Source organism: Amblyraja radiata, chromosome 8 (assembly GCF_010909765.2).
Source record: "Amblyraja radiata isolate CabotCenter1 chromosome 8, sAmbRad1.1.pri, whole genome shotgun sequence".
NCBI classification, from domain to species: Eukaryota; Metazoa; Chordata; class Chondrichthyes; order Rajiformes; family Rajidae; genus Amblyraja; species Amblyraja radiata.
Window position 1 is genome coordinate 69338767 of NC_045963.1, and position 21027 is coordinate 69359793.

At 39.5% G+C, this 21027-nt stretch overlaps 1 protein-coding gene across 1 annotated transcript in view; it reads left to right on the forward strand.

Annotated features, from left to right (window-relative positions):
* cfap61 (cilia and flagella associated protein 61) overlaps positions 1-21027 on the forward strand; it is a 103920-nt gene that overhangs the window by 38511 nt on the left and 44382 nt on the right. The window contains exons 15-20 of the mRNA XM_033026188.1: positions 2106-2309; positions 3563-3697; positions 9557-9684; positions 14774-14869; positions 15542-15710; positions 19261-19429. Of these exons, the coding sequence (XP_032882079.1) occupies positions 2106-2309; positions 3563-3697; positions 9557-9684; positions 14774-14869; positions 15542-15710; positions 19261-19429 (901 nt within the window). The remainder of the gene's footprint in view (positions 1-2105; positions 2310-3562; positions 3698-9556; positions 9685-14773; positions 14870-15541; positions 15711-19260; positions 19430-21027) is intronic.

The window sequence follows — 21027 nt, forward strand, 5'->3', positions numbered from 1 at the left end:
TGAAAGCTAAAATATACATCGACTGGCCATTTAAATTTTCCATGGCAGTTCCTAATTGCAGTAAATGATTGCCGACCGGTTATTCATTAATTTACTTAAAGGGCCTGTCCCAACGCCGCGATTTTTTCGGCCACTTGCCGGTATCCGTCATAGTCGCAGCAGGTTGCCGAAAATTTTCATCATGTTGAAAATCCAGCAGCGACCAGAAAAAGGTACCACTCTTTGGGTTACTACTCACCACCAAACAGGCTTTGCGGGATGATGCCTGTTTGGTGGTGAGTATGTCGAAAACCTTCAACATGTTGAAAATCCAGCGGCAACCAGAAAAAGGTACGACTCTTTGGGCGACTACTCACCACCAAACAGGCTTTGCGGGATGATGCCTGTTTGGTGGTGAATATGTCGAAAACTTTCAACATGTTGAAAATCCAGCGGCAACCAGAAAAAGGTACGACTCTTTGGGCGACTACTCACTACCAAACAAGCTTTGCGGGATGATGCCAGTTTGGTGGTGAGTAGTCGTCCAAAGAGTCGTACCTTTTTCTGGTTGCCGCTGGATTTTCAACATGTTGAAAGTTTGAGAACATGCTGTGACTGTGACGGGTGCTGGCAAGTCACCGAAAAAATCGCGTAAGTGGGACAGGCCCTTAAATGCCCTTGGTATTCTGTTACGTTCAGTTTATTACCACTATTAAAAGTTGAAATGTGTAGGAAAGAACTGCAGACGCTGGTTTAAATCAAAGATAGACACAAAATGCTGGAGTAACAGCGGGTCAGGCAGCATCTCTGGAAAGAAGGAATGGGTGACATTTCGGGTCGAGACCCTTCTTCAGACTGAAAGTTACATACGCCGATGATTAAGATTTTCAATAAATGTATCCTAGAGAGTTAAGATGTAATCTATAAATTTGTCAGATGAACCTGTAATTGGACGATAAATGTCAATATAGGAAAATATGAATTGTAATAGTATGGGAGAAAGAACAGCTCCTGAAAGAGTAAGGAGGGACATTGAAATAAAGAAACAATAATCACCATAAATGCAATGTAAATTAATACGTTTCTAAATAACCAGATATTGATAGGATTGGTTAGAGTAATATGAGCCAAACACTGCCATATGGGACTAGTGTGGATGGGACATCTTGGTTGGCATGGGCAAGTTGGACCAAAGAGCTGTTTTCGTGTTGTATACTCCATGATATTCATTGACAATAGGTCTAAATCCCAGAAGTCTCCAATAGCAGCACTGTGAATACCTTCATCAGATGAAATGCAGCTATTCAAGAAAATGGCTCAACACCACTTTCTCTGGGGCCAGATTAGCAATAAATGCTGCCTTGCCAGGAATGCCTAGATCCTGAAAATAAACAAAAAAAACCTGAATACAGCAAAAGAAACAATAGTTAAGTTTCAAATTTTCATCCAAGGATTAAATTGTGTTGTTCAAAATTACAATGTTACTCATTTACTCTCTCCTGCCTAATAAATGTAAATGAAACACAAAGTTTTGGAGTAACTCATCGAGTCAGGCAGCATCTCTGGAGGACATGATAGACGATGTTCTCAGATCAGTACCCATCGTCAGAATAATTACAGTAGGGCAGAGATCAAAACCCCTACTCACCTGTATCCACCTATAATTTGCCAGGCTTTGTCCTGCCCCAAGCTCTTTTGCAACTTTCTCCCCCCTACTTCAATTCATCTGAAGAAGGGTCCTGATCCAAACCAGCATCTGCAGTTCCTTGTGTCTATATGATATTGTTGTAATTTGCTTTCCCCCACTTTAGAACTTTCCAAAGAAGTCCGGACTTATCCTTATTCATAACTATCTTAAAAGTCAAGGGATTGTGCTCACTGTTCCCAAAATCTTCTGCCATTGAAACACCAGTCACCTGGCCATGCTCATTTTCTAATACAAGGTCCAATATGAGCCCTCCCCTTGTTGATCTGTTTCAATAAACCTACTTGAATGCATTTTACAAATTCTTCCCATCTAAGCCTCTTGAATTGTAAGTCCTTACTTTCCTTCGTGCAAGAGGCCCAGACAGAGCAGATTTTGTTTATTTTCCTTTCTTTTCATTGTTATATTTTCTTATTTGCAGGATATTGAATATATTCGTTCACATTACAACATCGAAAATTTCATCTACTTCAATCATCATCAGCGTGAAGAACATGGGCATCTCTATCACTTTGCTTTAAACCCAATTTTCTACCACCATACAAAATATTTTCTCAAAGAGATACTCCGGATAACTTTTAAGTCATGTCTTTACTATCCTATTTATCCCAAATCTTCAAAGAAGGTAAAAAAAAGTAATGGCATAATATTTATATCTTATTTAAAAATATACTTGTTTCAAAATATTCCACTCCTTTGAAAATGTTATCTGTAAAAATAGTAGATTGCAACATAAGAGGAATTTCATTAGCCAAGTCAGTCATACAAATAAAAAGCAACGGAACACACAAAATACATTTTAACATAAACATCCACCACAGTGACTTCCCCGCATTCCTCACTGTGATGGAAGGTGAAAAAAAATTCAAGTCTCTTCCCTTCTTTGCTCTCCCGCGGTCGGGGGCCTCGAGCCCTCCTTAGACGGGATGATCTTGACTCCCATAGCCAGCGGCGTTTGGGCCCTCCGCATTGGGTGATCAGCTCCCGCATCGGGGGGGGATGTCAGCTCCCCCGCGCCGGCAATCAGACCTGGCGTCGGGGCTGGTCGAGCTTCTGCGTCGATGGTGCTTCCCGACTCGGCCTCCCCCGAGACTGCGAGCTCTCGATGGTAAAGTCCGCAGGCCGCTGTTGGAACGATCCCAGGCAAGGGATCGACTACGATGTTAAGTCCACGCCCCGCAGTGGGGTGCAAAGTCAGTCCGAGGAGGCCTCTAACTCCATCAATGGTAGGCCGCATTGCGACCGGAGATGCGATCCAGAAAACAACTGGGAAAAAAAAAGTTTCCCCCGACCCCCTCCCCCTCCCCCCACATAAAACAAACCAGAGAACATTTACACAAACTTTCAACACACACTAAAAATATTTTTTTAATGACAAAAAAATAGACTGTTGGCGGGGCTGCCAATCGTGCGATGCCCCTGATGGGTCTTGACTATGTTGGGTTCACATCCGCTTCGTCAGAGGGATCTCCTGACTTTTGCTTAGCAAGCTGACTTGGTGCAAGTCTTCGTTACTTTTTTGGAAATTAGGATTTCAATAGCATTCAACCAGTTTTAAATGTTTTCTTCCTCCCGCATCAAAGTTCTATGATATTCTTGAATAATGAATGCCTTTATCTCTTCCAAATCCTAGTCCACAATTGTCGAATGATTAGCCTCCATTAGCTAAATTATCAGGACCAGACTGGAATGTAGAGTTGATGCTGCAGTTAGATAGGCCATCCTTTTATTGAATTGTGGAGTAGTTTTGAGGGGCAGAGAGGCCTACTCCAGCTTCTGATTGGCATATTTCGGATTTATTTCCTGTGAAACTAATTCTGAATCTTTCTGAATCTAATGCTTTATAGTGAAGTAACAATTAAAAACTTTTACTTTCAGCTGCGGAGTCCACACGCTCATTCCCTGACGTCTGCCCTTCACTGCCTTGTTCCTGTGCGCCGAAGACGACAAATTATCTATCCATTGGAAAAACTTGGCATTAACGCCCCATCAAAAAGAATCACAAAGCAGAAGGTGAGTGATAGGCAATGTAGGCAGGGTGTGGAACTTGACGACCACTATTAAGGAATAGAAGAAGCGGTTGTGTTGTCCATGTTCATGAGAATATGGTTTCTAACTACAGTTTAGCAAAAACAATTAAAATTCAGATGCCTGATGGAATCTGTGCAGATACGTACCCAGCAATACTACCAAATTGCGCAATCAATGTTTATCTTTTTAACGTCTAAAAACATATATATATTTTGTTTAGAATGTTGCAGCACTGACCAGTCTGACTGGTGACACTAACGTAAATAGGTGAAATATTTTCAAACTTCTATTACTGTGCAGTTTGATGTCTTCACCACATACTGAGAATTAATTAATTTAATTTTCCCAATTTCTGTGTAACTCGTACATCCTATCTATCACGTAATGATGATTAGAGCATTGATAGATGAATAATCTATATGTAAGTGCAGTAAACCTCCTGATGCTTTTAGCTTCCATTTTGTGAACAATTACAGAAGTCTCAGTGATGATCAGCTTTGGTGTAGTTTTAATATGTTGAAGTAACATCAGTAAAATCTTTTACAGTATTACCATATCTGTCTTTTTTGCAAATAATTTTCATGGAAGTTTCAATGCAATTTAGTATTCCCATTTTATTCCTGGAATGTTTTATTTTCTAAGCGACATAGCATTATTACATAATAGACAGCACTCTTAGAAGTTCAGTATCATTTGCTTGATTTTCATTTCCTTTTTCAGGCATCACCATTATTAAATATTTACTGTTTTCCAAATGACAAATGTAATCACACTCATAACTATAATTCTGAGACAGTAGTCTCCATTCATAAGAAAGGCTTCTCTAATTAACGGTCAATAAATTGCATTGCCTTATTGAATTACTGTCCAAATGATTAACTTGTTTTTAAAAAAGAATTATTTTGATAATTCATGGGACAGAAAAGGGAACAGTTGAAAGGGATGTCATGAATTCTCCCTGTTACATATCAAAAATTACTAAGATTCAACTGTATGCAAAACCTGGAGTGGGATAACTGAACTTTCGTAGCCCATTACTATTAAAGTTGGAATGGGCTACTGAAGCTTTAAATTGAGCTTTAGGAAATTATATTGTTATATAAAGGATTTGGTATGATGGCAAATTGCATTCTCATTTGAAAGCCAGGACCAGTTTGTGACCCAATCTGAGTATAAATGTTTTACAGGTGTTTATTTAAAATTTAACACAATAATTGATGTGTGTAGAGACTTTGAATGGGCGGCTAGGGTTTGGGGTGGGGATGTGGCAAGGAGGCCATTCACAGAATTCAGAAACGATGTTTTTGTATGTTATATATCAAAATGAATGTAAGCAGGAGCAAAGTGATTGAAAGAAAGAATCTTTCTTCCAAACTACAAAAAATAAAAAGTGGGCAATAGTCGCTGAAGTGGCAAGGGAATATTAAACTGCTATTATAGTAACATAATTTTTGAACAATGAATATTAATAAACATGGATATTGTGTTATCTCTTGCAATAATTTTCATGGAGAAATAGGTTCCAGGATAAAACTGGACTCAATGGCACCTGGTTTTAAGTTCCCTAAGACACCTTGGAGGTCCAAAATGGAGTCAATGATGTTACAAGTGAATGGTGTTACACTTCAAATTCCTCTGCTACAGATCCTGTTTGTGTAACTTTAACCTTACCCTGCAGGAAACTGCCAATTGTGCTAACGATTGTCCAAGCCTTGCTCTGACAACATTGTTGGTTGGTAAGAAGTGATGGTGTGGCGAACTGAGCAATATTCACACTAATGATGCATTTGGTAGAGTTATGTATTAATTTAATGATATATTTGATAATTTGACAATATAATGATACATTGACAGTTACCTCTGCAAGGTTATTTCTTGTGGATACTGAATACTGACCTGTGCTGCCTGACTTGTGGCATTGACCATATGGGTATCTCCCTCTACTATCTTCTGACTGTGTATCTGAAGGTCGTCTAAGTCCCAACACATGAAAACAAGCCCATCTTCTTTTCACTAAGGACTCCACAAAAATCTGTGTCCCCATTTTCCAGTTTTGCATCACTCCTCACAGCTTTTCAGGTCAGCTTTAATTGCACGACCTGCACTAGTCAAAGTGCAACCCCCTCAAGTGGCCAAATTTTGCTGGAAGCTAGAATCATCTTGATGAATGGCTGCATAAAGTTTGTGTGCACCTACACTCCATTGAGCATCTGTAGGTTGATTGGGCATGCCAATTATTTTAACCTATTTTAACCTATAAAGATATGACAGTTGCATTAATTGTGATTGATAAATGGTTTTTGATACTTTGGAAATTAAGTGAATGAATAGCTACTTCCCCACAGCCATCAGGCTATTAAACCTGGCTCGGACAAAACTCTGATTATTAATAACCACTTTCTGTTATTTGCACTTTACCAGTCTATTTATTCATGTGTGTATATATTTATATCATGGTATATGGACACATTTATCTGTTTTGTAGTAAATGCCTACTATTTTCTGTGTGTTTAAGCAAAGCAAGAATTTCATTGTCCTATACAGGGACACATGACAATAAACTCACTTGAACTTGAATTGCAATTCAGACGAACCTTTCAACTGCAAGATGCTTACAACCTACTTCAAGCATGGGAAAATAATTGTGTTCAAGAAGGAACTGCAGATGCTGGAAAATGGAAGGTACACAAAAATGCTGGAGAAACTCAGCGGGTGCAGCAGCATCTATGGAGCGAATGAAATAGGTGACGTTTCGGGCCGAAACGTCACCTATTTCCTTCGCTCCATAGATGCTGCTGCACCCGCTGAGTTTCTCCAGCATTTTTGTGTACCATGGGAAAATAATTGTTTGGTCTTGCCCTTCGTGGCAAACGTTGCAGTTCTGATATATGAAAGGGAAACCTCAAAATGGATGCTTTACAGCCTAATTGCCAGTTTTATCCTTGTTGTACTAAAATGCAGTGATATATAACAAGACAAATCTTCTGAAGAGCTTATAATTATTTTTAATGCAATTTTATTGGGAATATGTAATAGTCATTTGAAATCCACCAAAGAAAGAACAGATTTTTTTAGAAAAGGGAGAATAACAAATAGATAAATCCAACGACCCAACTAAATGGAGATAAAAAAAGCAACACAATTTTGTAAAACCAAAGAAAAATAACACTACATTGATCTCAGCAGCAATCAGCTTTGATCACTCCTTTGAGTGCCATATTCAGCTCATTCTGTTAATGGGTTTTTGAAATAAGGTGTGTTCTGGGACCAATGCACCTAATCTTAAACTCTTTGATGCCAATTAGTCTATGCCTTGCCTAACTGGAAGGAGCACTGATTACTAAAGCATAACAGCTGTAATCTTCAGGGAATTGTGTAATGTGTTTGGAATCTCATGTTCTCTTTCTCAATCTATTGTATTGTCATCCATGGGGGAAGAGATGCTGAAATGTTACTTTCCATTTCTATTTCAGAGCAACAGCATGACATTTCAAATTATATCAATCATTGTTTAAATTTTTCGAATCCTGTTAAAAGTCCATGTGCAAAGAGTCCACATATAATATGGTTAATATAAAATTTATAGAACTTTAGTAAGATAATATTTCAGATACTGAGATGTAAATATCACTATGCCATCAACAATATTTGATTTCCCCAAGAGTAATTGGGAACATGTAATGGACCCAATACCAGAAAATAAAACATCAAGCAAAATATGTTATCACTATATCTGAGTGTGATTTTCAAAGGTTTTCAGACTATTCATGTTCTTATCTTGAACATTGAAATAGTAACTGTCTTGAAAATGCATTGGACTGGATTTGTCATCTTGCAAAAAGCCCAGTTGTGATGAATATTTATATATGATTGCTGCATTATCTCACTACTGAATATTACTAGATCACATTAGCAGCTTTGCCATATTATTTAAGTGACAATCCAATCCAATCCAACTTTATTTGTTAAGCACTTTAAGACAACCAATGTTGACCAAAGTGCTGTACAGAAGAATAAACAAGACATCATAAACAGACAACATAACAGAACATAACATAACAGCTCACATAAGGCGCAAAAATTACATATGAAATACAACAATAAATTAAAAGACATAAAACATGAGTAAAAATAATAGCCACGCAATAAAGCAATCAAAATAAGAAATTAAATCAAGTAAATAAAGCCGACATCTTACTGGGTATCAAAGGCCACGGAGAAGAGATGGGTTTTAAGAAGTGATTTAAAAACAGACAGAGAAGAGGCCTGTTTAATGTGGAGAGGCAGATCGTTCCATAATTTGGGTGCCGACACAGCAAAGGCAAATGAAAATGAAACTATTTTTGACAAATGAAACTTTAAATTTTATCACAAGTGTTCCTTTCGAAGGTAGACACAAATGCTAGAGTAACTCAGCGGGACAGGCAGCATTTCTGGAGAGAATGAATGGGTGCCGTTTCGGGTCGAGACCCTTCTTCAGACTGATTCATACAGACCCATTCCTTCTCTCCAGAGATACTGCCTGTCCCACTGAGTTACTCCAGCATTTTGTGTCTACCTTTGATTTAAACCAGCATATTTCCTACACAATTCTCTCCTACACAGGTGTTCCATTTGAATGTTGGAGGATTTTTAGTATTTGCACATTTTGAATTTTTTTTAAAACATACATTTAATAGGTGCATGAGAAGCATAGGGTAAAAGGTGTCGTGTTCAAAGAATCATAATGAGACATTTTGAAATTCTGAATATTTGAATAGAATTAATTTTATTCAATCTAATTAATTAATATTCTGTACTGTCTCTTGTGAAGTCATCACAAAGAAATAATGGGAGTGAGTTGCACAGGGAACTGATATCTATCGCCACTCACATGTGAATGGTGATGGTCTGATTCATTCATAATTTGTATTTAGAGGTAAATATATGAACAGCAGAACATGTTCTTTTTATTTGTGTATATCTGTGAAACTTCAAAAATATGATTTAAAAAAGAAAGAATTAATATTAAAAAATGGTACTACTGTAAGATTGGTGTAAATTGGTGGTTGATATTCAGCCAAACTCAAGTAAGTAAGTAAGTAAGTTTATTGGCCAAGTATTCACATACAAGGATTGTAGGCGGAAGAGCCTGTTTCTGTGTGGTATTTCTCTATGTTTAATGTCATTTCTTGCTGATCAAGGGTGAAACATTTATCAGTCTAAATATGCCAGTTTTCAAGCATCCTCGTATTCCTTATGAATAGTAAATAACCTCTGTGATTAAATGTTATAGTCTATAGTTGAATTGCTATCTTAATCTCAGTTCTTAATAAATGAAAAGAATAATGGATTGCAGAGTACATGTTAGAATATTCCTGCAGTTATAAACCAAAATGTAATTAATCTTGATTAAGCAATACCACAGGAGGAGCATTTCTAATATTGCTGTATTTATATTAAGTCAACATCTCTCCAAGCAGGCAATCACACTAGGTGGTTTGTATGAAGCAATGCGTTTCCTGACTGCAACTCCAGTCTGCTCAATTACTGGATGTCAGTGGGGGTACTAATTACTTGATTAGTCCCAGTGTTTCTGGACCTGAAAGGTGAAAAATTAACTGTGCCATCTGCAGGAAGGCAGGATTGGGTGTGAAACATCATGTAGGGTTAAGAGTGTGTTGGATTCTGATATTGTAAATTCTCCATCATTTATTGGCCTTATCCATTAAATGGACCAGAATTAACCATATTCCAGCAGATTGAATAGTTTCAGACGAAAACAAGAAAAACATTAAAAATAAAATTATGTGCCTTTCATAAAATTATGTTATTTTACAATCTTTGTGCATTTCTTTTCAGGCAAAATATGCCCTAAATCACATAAACAGAAAGTTGACACTGGAGCCAAAAATAATCATAAATTCACGAATAGTGGTGGTTGGTGCATCTGAAGTTGGGATTTCCTTCCTAGAAACATTGGTCTTCTGGTAATATATTTCTTCATTTTAAATGACTGTGTGATTTTACACACTTTAATTAGTGGTGGAAATAAACTATTGCAATCAAGTCCTATACTGCAAGAATATGGCTTGAGTACCATCCAAATATTGGAAAAACAATTTTAATTAATTTCATCCTTAGATTTTGGCACTTTAGAAAGATATTCAACTTCTTGAAAATACCACCAGCAATGATGCTAATCCTCTCCAGACACAATCACAAAGTGACCTCATTTCATTCGTGACATTGATAAAAACGTGCACTATTACTGTCATTATTTAGCATTTGTGTATCCTATTTACAGTTCCAGAGATCGGGATTCAATTTTGACCTCGGGTTGTCTGTGATGGCTTTGCAAATTCTCATTGTGACCGTATAGGTTTCCTCATGGTGCTCCACTTCCTTCCACATCCCAAAGTTGTGTGGGTCAGCAGGTTAATTGGCCTCTGCGAATTGCCCCTGGTGTGAGGGTGAACAGTAGAATTTGTGGGGAGTTGATAAAATGTTGGGAGAATGGGATTCATGTAGGATTAGTTTAAATTAGCATTTGATGGTCAGGGTGGACGATGAGCCGAAGGGGCTGTTTCTGTGCTGTATCCCTCGATGTATACATGTCAGTTATGAGAAAATCACACTAGATTATTTGATCTCTGCATATCTAGATTATGCCTTTCCAAATGTCACAATTGAATTTGGCTCACTCCGTTTGCACAATAGTCATATAGTACTGAAGCGGGCTCTTCAGCTCGTCTTGTCCATGCTGATAATCAAGTAAACATCAACACTAATCCCATTTACAAGGATTCAGTTCTTTTCCATCTATACCCTGACAATTGAAGTACTCGTCGAGATACTTCTTAAACGTTGTGAGAGTACTTCCTTTCACCACCTTCCCAGGTTGCAACCACCCTCTGAGGGAAAATAAAACTTCCTCACATCACTTCTAGCTTTTTCACTCCTCGCCTTAAACCTATTACAATAGACAATAGACAATAGGTGCAGGAGTAGGCCATTCGGCCCTTCGAGCCAGCACCACCATTTAATGTGATCATCGCTGATCATCCCCAATCAGTACCCCGTTCCTGCCTTCTCCCCATATCCCCCGACTCCGCTATTTTTAAGAGCCCTATCTAGCTCTCTCTTGAAAGCATCCAGAGAACCAGCCTCCACCGTCCTCTGAGGCAGAGAATTCCACAGACTCACAACTCTCTGTGAGAAAAAGTGTTTCCTCGTCTCCGTTCTAAATGGCCTACTCCTTATTCTTAAACTGTGGCCCCTGGTTCTGGACTCCCCCAACATCTGGAACATGTTTCCTGCCTCTAGCGTGTCTAAACCCTTAACAATCTTATATGTTTCAATGAGATTCCCACTCATCCTTCTAAACTCCAGAGTGTACAAGCCCAGCCGCTCCATTCTCTCAGCATATGACAGTCCAGCCATCCCGGGAATTAACCTTGTAAACCTACGCTGCGCTCCCTCAATAGCAAGAATGTCCTTCCTCAAATTAGGGGACCAAAACTGCTCACAATACTCCAGGTGTGGTCTCACTAGGGCCCTGTACAACTGCAGAAGGACCTCTTGGCTCCTATACTCAACTCCTCTTGTTATAAAGGCCAACATTCCATTCGCTTTCTTCACTGTCTGCTGTACCTGCAAGTTTACTTTCATAGACTGATGAACAAGGACCCCCAGATCCCATTGTACTTCCCCTTTTCCCAACTTGACGCCATTTAGATAGTAATCTGCCTTCCTGTTTTTGCTACCAAAGTGGATAACCTCACATTTATCCGCATTAAACTTCATCTGCCATGCATCTGCCCACTCCCCCAACCTGTCCAAGTCACCCTCCATTCTCATAGCATCCTCCTCACAGTTCACACTGCCACCCAGCTTTGTGTCATCTGCAAATTTGCTAATGTTACTTTGAATCCCTTCATCCAAATCATCAATGTATATTGTAAATAGCTGCGGTCCCAGCACCGATCCTTGCGGTACCCCACTAGTCACTACCTGCCATTCTGAAAGGCACCCATTAATCCCTACTCTTTGTTTCCTGTCTGCCAACCAATTTTCTATCCATGTCAGCACTCTACCCCCAATACCATGTGCCCTAATTTTGCCCACTAGTTCAAGTGAGTTTATTGTCATGTGTCCCTTATAGGACAATGAAATTCTTGCTTTGCTTAGCACACAGAACATAGTAGGCATTTACTACAAAACAAATCAGTGTGTCCATATACCACAATATAAATATATACACACATAAACAAATAAACTGATAAAGTGCAAATAGCAGATAATGGGCCACCAATAATCAGAGTTTTGTCCAAGCCAGGTTTAATAGCCTGATGGCTGTGGGGAATCTCTTGTTTCAGACATCTCAGTTATAGGGAAAAGTTTCCTACTCTCAGCCCTATCTATTCCCCTCATAACTTTGTATACTAGAAGCCTCAGAAAAAAAGGATGTACCTTTAGAATGGGGTTGAGGAGGAATTTCTTTTGACAGAGGGTGGTAAATCTATGGAATTCATTGCCACAGATGGCTGTGGAAACCAAGACTTTGGGTATTTTTAAGCAAGGATTGATAAGATTGTGATTAGGAAGGGTGTTAAAGGTTACAAGTTCTCACTGTGACCATATAGGACTGTGTGACCTTATATCAAAAGTCTAAAGATATGGGGAATGGGAAGGAGAATGGGGTTGAGAAGGAAAAACAGATCAGTCATGATTGAATGGCAGAGTAGACCTATTGGGCTGAATGGCCTACTTCTCTCTGTTCTCCATAACTTTAGACTTTAGAGATATGATCACACGGTTTCTGCTACAATAGATAACCTTTCATTTACCCACATTGTACTATACTGTCAAACTTTACATAACCTCACAACTTGCTTGCCCAATTATATCAAATTTAAATTTAACTATTATACCCTTGGTCCTTTCATCTCAGTTATTTATTTATGTATAGTATTTGAGGCCCCCGCACAAATTCCATTGGCATGCCACCGGGTGGCGCCAGCAATGGCTACCTCGCCAACAGTCTGTCTCGCCAACAGTGTGTCTGTCCCTTCCTCCGTTGTTGTCTCTTTGTATGTGTTAAATGCATGTTTTTAGTGTTCTTTAGCTTGCCTTATGTGGGGTGAGGTTGGGGGGGGAAGTTGGGGGAAATTTTTTCTAATCTCTTACCTCGACGGAGGTGCGATTTTTTTCTGTATCGTATCTCCGTCCGCACTGCGTCCTAACATTGAGGAGTTGACGGCCTTTGCTGGAGACCGACTTCGAGAACTCCACTGCGGGAGCCTGTGGACTTAAAATTACAGAGCTCGCGATCCCTGTCGGGGGTCGACTTTGAGGCTCCAACCGTGGGAGTCTGCGGACTTTAACATCGCGGAGCTCAAGGTCTCTGGCTAGAGACTGACTTCGGGAACTCCAAGCTGCAGGAGCTTCGATTGCCCCGAAGCGGGAACTTCGATCGCCCCGACGCAGGGGTTTCGACCGCCGGCTGTGGGAGCTTCAATCGCTCTGACTGCGGATGGTTTGACTGTCCCGGCCGCGGGAGAATATTTGGACTTTATTACCTTCCATCACAATGAGAAACGTGCGGAATCCGCTGTGGTGGATGTTTATGTTAACTTTTATGTAGTTGTGTGTCTTGTTGCTTTTTTTTTTAGTATGAGTGTATGGTAATTCGAATTTCACTGTATCTTAATTGGTACATGTGACAATGAAATGACCTTGAAACCTATCTTGTAGCTTGGCAACCTTATGATGATTTATCTCAAGCTGCAATTGCTGGAGGAACACAGCAGGTTAAGCAGCAGCTGTAGTGCGAAAGCAATTGCCAAAATTTTGGATGGTAATGTTGCATCGGGACCTTTCTCCCAACAGATGTTACTCGCCCTATTGAGTTCCTCCAGCAGATTGTTTGTTCCTCCAGTAGATTTCAACATCTGCAGTCTCTTGTGTCTCCAATGATCTATCTCAATTTCCTCTTCTTTGATAGTCAGCCAATCCACAATCCATGGTCACGTAATCTTGCCACTGCGGTAATCCTTTACATGGCACTTTGGTAAATACTTTCTGGAAATTCAGATACAAAATATCCACAAATTTTCTTTTATTCCCCCTGTATGTTATCTCAAATAAAATCTAATAAGACTTTCAAATGCAATTTCCCTTTAATACAGCCTGTTGACTCTGCTTAATTGTATTATTAAGTTTTAAATGTCCTGCTATTATTTTTGTAATAATGCATTCAAGCATTTTCATAATGACAGACTAACTGACTTCTAGCTTCCTGCTTTCTGTCTCCCTCTTATCATGAATTACTGTTGCCGTTTTCCAATCTAGTAAATTTTAGAAGATCACAACCAGCATGTTGGTTAAACATACTGGCACTCAATGACCTCCAACCAACTCCTGACAGATTTAATTTCTGCATCCTTCCATCATCTCTTCCAATATTTATATCATACTATTAATCTGCTTGAGAGCATTAAAAATATTTTGAATATATCCTCCCACGTTCCTCCTTAAGTATACAGGGGACTTGACAGCAATTTTTCTTCTTGCATATCTTTGGGCCAACATGTATAAATTGATACTATATTCACATTCCACAATATGCTCTTCTGGAGAGGGGGCTTACCTCAAAGATGTCACCATCAAAATTGTATTGAAGGCCGGGATCTATTATATCCATTGTAATCATGTATTGTCTTTACGCCCACTGGTTAGCATGCAACAAAAGCTTTTCACTGTACCTCGGTACACATGGCAATAAACTAAACTGAACTGAATTATATATGTTCATAATTGACATATGAATATATGGCCCATTGATTTATCAAGACTTCTGCATTTAAAGGTAGAAGAGATTTATTTTGCCACTGATGCCCTGCGGTAGCAACAGCCGTATATGAGGTTGTGTTTTGCTGGATTTCATGTTCATGTGGACACGTAGAAAATACAGGCTCTCTTCCGCAAACCTGCTTCTCTGGTTCTATTCGTATATATTTGGTTTAATGTTGATTACTGCTTCATTTGTTTTTTATTTAACTTTTTTCATTTTTGCAGCCCACACCTCCGCTTCAATAACATTACATTGATTACAGCATGTGCAGTTCCTACATTTCACTCACATCCCTCATGTAGAAGATTCCAAACCAGAAGGTATGTGCACTAACTGATATAATTAACTGAAAATGTTTGATTATGTTTTATTTCAAACAATAATGTGGAGGAGGATGGCAATAAGGTACACAAAATAGCAAAAGGGTACAAGCAATTAAAATGGATCCAGGCATTAAGAACTTCTTGTTTCACTGTTGATAGTATCACATGGAATTACATTGCATAGAAATCTTAACTCAAAAAACTGACACAAATTGATCACATGGAAGATATGGAAGTATCTTAAACTTAACGTCATATCCTTACTGAACAAATTATTTGCCCCTTCCCTGTTATCCATTTGATAAATTTGATGATCATAAACAGCTCAATAGTTGCACTGTCATCTCCTTATCGGATGATCACGATTCAGACTTCAGCACGTAATCTGGCCTGCTGCCTCAGTGCAATGCTGAAGAAGTCTTGATCTCGTATCCTTTGAGATTTCATTTAGATTACTCTGAGCTACCCACAGGATTGTTAGTCACTACGGCAGAAGAAGCATTGTTTTCTAGCTCCGGCACCATTTTATACCCATGATCTTTGTCTGTAAGCTTTGTCTGTAAGCTTAGCCAATAGTATAAACTGTGGACTCATCGCCTACAATACGATTTGTTAATTTTAGAAAGGCTGAAATTGTCAATTTAAAACAATATTCCTTTCCTTCTGCAGTCACAGTTATGAACATGACGATTATGCACTGATGTCATTGCAGTCTTGGGTTAATATAGTGGTCGTCAAGATGATTGGCATTGACAGGGCTGCCAAACATGTGATTGTAACTGGTGGTACAAAAGTACCATATGAACATCTAATCCTTTGCACGGGACAACAGTTCCAGGTAAGTCTAAGTACCCAAGAAGCAAAATATGTAGAAGTATGATTGATTACTGACTTTGATTCATTCTCATTTAATTCCTGTTTTTGCTAAATTTCTTTCTGCGACAACTTCGAGTATATTCTTTTTTTTTGTTTACAGTACCGTGGCCACTCTTTACATGTAAATGTACATGTGTGTTCTGATGGCTGTTTATTTGCAAAGCATCGAGATAATTTATCTGGACATTATCTTAATACTGTTTGTGGAAAGTGACTTTTGCATTTCCTGCATTGTTATCATTATCTATCTATCTATCTATCTATCTATCTATCTATCTATCTATCTATCTATCTATCTATCTATCCTAAAACTCTCATCTTGACCACTTCCGATCTGCGTTGTATTTAAATTTGCGCACAAATGATGCCCTATACCGCAAGGATTTTTTCGCCACCTTACTCACCGTTCTCCTCTGCTCCAAGCGCACCAAGTTTTGTTCTGATTGGTGGAATATTACAAAAGTTATGAAGGTTTAAAAAATCGTGCGATGAGCAGACTGGTTTTCTCGCCTGCCAGTCACCATGAAGGTAATGCCCCTTCCGGCACCCGCTGTCTGGCGGGGAGAATAAAGCTGAAGCGGACTGCGAGCGGGGGCTGTGTTCTGTGAGCAAGGGGCTGTGCTCTGCGAGCGGGGGAGGGGACCACCACGACAACCCGGATGCCGATGTGTGCAGCCGGGGACGAGAGCCGTTTAGTGAGTCTGGAGCCGCTGAGTGCGGTCGGAGCCGGGGACGGGAGCCACTGAGCCAACACCACCCCTCCCCCCCCCCCACACCACCATCCCTCCCCCCCCCCCACATTACTCCATTACTCCACTCTCCCCCCCTCTCTCCATCCCTCTCTCTCCCTCGTCTCTCTCCCCCTCCTCTCTCTCTCCCCCCTCCTCTCTCTCCCCCCTCCTCTCTCTCTCCCCCCTCCTCTCTCTCTTACCCTGCCTCTCTCTCCCCCCTCTCTCTCCCCCCTCTCTCTCCCCTCTCTCCCCCCCTCTCCCCCTCTCTCTCCCCCCCTCTCCCTCCCCCCTCTTTCTCTCTCCCCCTCTCTCTCCCCCCCTCTCTCCCCCCTCTCTCCCCCTCCTTCTCTCTGCCCCTCTCTCTCTCCGCCCCTCTGTGTCTCTGCCCCTCTGTGTCTCTGCCCCTCTCTCTCTGTCTTTGCCCCTCTCTCTCTGCCCCCTACCTCTCCCTCTCTAGACGTGCCAGCGAGTTTACGAGCTATGCGTGAGTGGATAGGGCAGGGATGGGGTAAAAGGAGCGAATGAATAATATAAATATAATATCAAGGAGGGTGGTTAGTGTGTGTGGGGGGGGTGGTTAGTGTGTGTGTGTGGGGGGTGGTTAGTGTGTGTGTGGTGGGTGGTTAGTATGTGTGTGACGCAGCAGGCTGCCCCCCCCCCCCCCACAACCGTGCGTCGAGGGGACAGGACCCAATGGGTCCCACTTGGTCTAGCATTAATTAAAATTCTCGCCTCGGTAATAAACAACACAGCCTCTACTCCCTTACTTTAGTTCTGAATCCACAACTCTCTGCGTCTCTGGTTTCTCTTTGATCTTTCCATATGTCACATTCAAGTCCATCTTGTTATTGATCCATCTCCAAAAGCTGTTGAGCGAGTGTTTGTGAACAACATGATCCTCTTGCCACTCGATGACACAGTGGCGCAACTGGTAGAGCCACCGCCTCATAGAACTGCTATCCCAGGAATTCTTCTTCTTCCAATGTTGTGTTGTCTTTGTTGGTGGTCATGTTAGTAGTCCTTCCAGAAAAAAAACATAAGCTAAGGAACTAATCATTAACAAGAGGTTTGTATCTGAAGTCAAAACTTTCAGAATGCAAGGATTAAAATGAAAACTTTCAGTAGAAATGCAGAATATTGTTAAAATGCAAATTAATAAATTCCCTCTGCAAAGATTTATCCAAACTTTCACTATGCAAATGTTAGCATGGAAGGAAATAAAATAAATCACATTCAGACATAACAGAATTAAATTAAAATGGCAAAATTATATTTTATAATTAATATAATCATCTGTTATATATCTTGTATCCATTGGATCCATTGGATCTTATATCATCTTGTATCCATTGGATACAAGATATATTCTTGTATCCATTGGATACAAGATATATTCTTGTATCCAATGGATCTTCTTTTAATGAACCTTATCACCTTAACATGCATATCATATTAATTCTTATCATATAAAATGTGTTATTTCCTATGGACCAAATTAACAGTGTTTCTCATATTTAATCAAATTTAAGACTGATCCATTTGCTAATAACTGCAGAAGCTTTGTAATAAAGTTCACTACTAACTTTGTGGAATATTATCATGCAGTACAACTATTTCTAAGAGTTGACGTGTTCGCCCCATATCCTTATCTTTTTTCCCCTAAACCATTCAAATAGGTGTTCTTCAAATATATGTCTAATTAACTTTTGAACATTATTGTGGAATCTGATTTAATTGTCCTACAGTTTATGCATTTCAAATCACAACCTGCATCTATATGAAATTATTTCTCCTGGAGTAGAGTGCAGCATAGATTTAACTTTCTATGTTCCTGGGAGGAGTTAAGTGAGGGGTTTGCTATTAGACCGATTATAATAATACAATTCAAGATTATAAACATATTAATATAAATAAATAGATTTTTATATAAACACACACATATATATTTGGTTTATTAAACATTATATATATATATATATATATATATATATATATGTTTAATATGTTTAACATATATATATGTTTAATAAAGCAACAAATCTCACACCCTCTGCCCTTCCTGTCTCCATTGATACGAGCAGTGGCTGGGAGCAACGGCTTGCTGTCCCTTCGAGGACTCCAGCTGGTGAAGGCTGATCTGGAGAACTTAGGTGCTGGTCCAAGGAGAAGTCCCAAAGACTCGTATTAAAACTCCCCTCCTTTGTACACCATCTGTACTAAGATAGAGAATTTCTTGTGACAATTGCTTAGGCCTTATCATCAGTTTAGGAGTAAAAATGGTAAATGGAAACAAAATTAATGCCTGCTACTTTGCACATATAGATTTAACCATGTGTCGTGACTGTTCTGACTTCATTTCTATTTCCACTTCAATCCAAAAGTGAAGACACTTTTGTTGTAGTGTTAATTTGGCTCCATAATTGTTAACAGCTAATCAAATGATTGAGAATAAAGAGGTCAATGATAACACAAGTTAGCAATTTCAGTGCATGTAATTAAAAGGTCTTTGAAAGCATGAGGTTTGCTGTTTTTATGTAATTACCTGCAAGGTTAACAAGGTGAGGGAAGTTGACTGCCGATGCATCGTTGCTCCTCCAGATTCACTGGCACAGTGCTGGATGTCATGCCGAAGGCAATAAGGGCATGTAGGGAGATCATGTTTTCTGGTGACAGGAGGCAAAAAAGGACAGCTGGCATCAGTGTTAATTAAATCAATAAAAGTATAGTTGTAGTAAATTTTAGAAAACTAAGACTGATTAAAACATATTTTCTATTATGTAGGTTCCGTGTCCCACAGGAGCGGACATACGATCAATTACCAAGGATGTGATTGTGGATCCTGACAAACAATTTACAGAGCAAGTGCCTTCCAACCTTTTCATACTGAATGATCATCATGAGTGTGAAAATACACTGCATTGGCTCAAAAAACGTGCAACAAAGCCGAAAGGTCTGACTTAATCTTACTTAAGGTCTTTTATGAATACTAATGAATTACCCACAACCTTACTAATTGTGGTAAACATTGCCGATGAAAAGTCAGAAGTTTTAGTTTTAGTTTTTCAAAGCATTAGTTTTAGTTTTAATCTTAGAGATACAGTGTGGAAACAGTCCCTTTGGCTCACTGAGACCATGCCAACCAGCGATCACCCACATATTAGTTCTAACCTACACACCATGGACAATTTTTACAGAAGCCAATTAACCTACAAACCTGGGGTAGACACAAAATGCTGGAGTAACTCAGCGGGACAGGCGGCATCTCTGGAGAGAAGGAATGGGTAACGTTTCGGGTCGAGACCCTTCTTCAGTTCTTTCCTACACAACCTACAAACCTGTATGTCTTTAGAATATGGGAGGAAACCGGAGCCACCGGATAAAACACAGGGATAAAACACAGGATAAAACACAGGGAGAACGTACAAACTCCGTACAGACAGCACTTGTGGTCAGGATCAAACCTAGGTCTCTGGTGCTGTGAGGCAGCAATTCTACCATTGCGCCACTGTCATCCAATTTTTAAAAATGTTTTTTGGGTTATTCACTCATTTGATACAGTGTTCTGTGCTGTAGGTGAGAACAGGAAATTAGGTGGAGATGGAAATTAGTTTGGGAACTTAAATACAGAAATACGTGGTGGAATGGTCACTAGTGTTAAATTAGCGCATAGAGGGGGTCTCCAAAGCATTGGTAATGGTGAGACAAAGTGGGAAAGCCAGGGCTGACAAGAGCTAATTTTTCTCACAGTACGTGCTGGCATTTTCCTTGCAGTGCTTGCCACACATAAAATGCTTACAAAAATTAAAGGCTCTTTGCTACCACTCTCAATTTCAAGTAAAATTTCTTGTACTGCCAAATCTTTCATGTGGTCATGATATCAGCACACAGGCCATGAAGTGTCGGCTCTCTCATACTTGAAATGTTACAGTTGAAATTGCAGTGTGTAGAAACATCTCACAAATAGCATAAAACTCCCACTACATTTTAAGGGCTAAAGTAATATATTTGTTATCTTTCCATCTCTGTTGTCAAACTACATGCAAATACTACCAGCGCAGTTTATAGGCTGACACTTTAACAAAGTTTTGAATGGCAAGGGTCATTGGAAGCGAGTTTACATTAAACAAGGAAGAAAGGATATAGCATCTTCTATGTTCCCTTCTAGGATTTTCCAAGGCATTATATAGTCAAAATGGCACATGTTTGAATTGCGTCAGTATTGTACTATATATGGTGCATAATATACAAACACCTATTTTACACAAACTATATTGTGATAACTGAGTGGTGCTTTGAGGTTGGTGCAGGTCTTATCAGTCATTCTAGCTCAGACTGAAACTTAGCTGAGAATAACCTACCTCGTTGGTAGGTTATTCGTAGAACTTGATGGGTTGAATCTGCTCCTATAACGTAGACAATAGACAATAGGTGCAGGAGTAGGCCATTCGGCTCTTTGAGCCAGTACCGCCATTCAATGTTTAAGAAAGAACTGCAGATGCTGGAAAAATCGAAGGGAGACAAAAATGCTGGAGAAACTCAGCGGGTGAG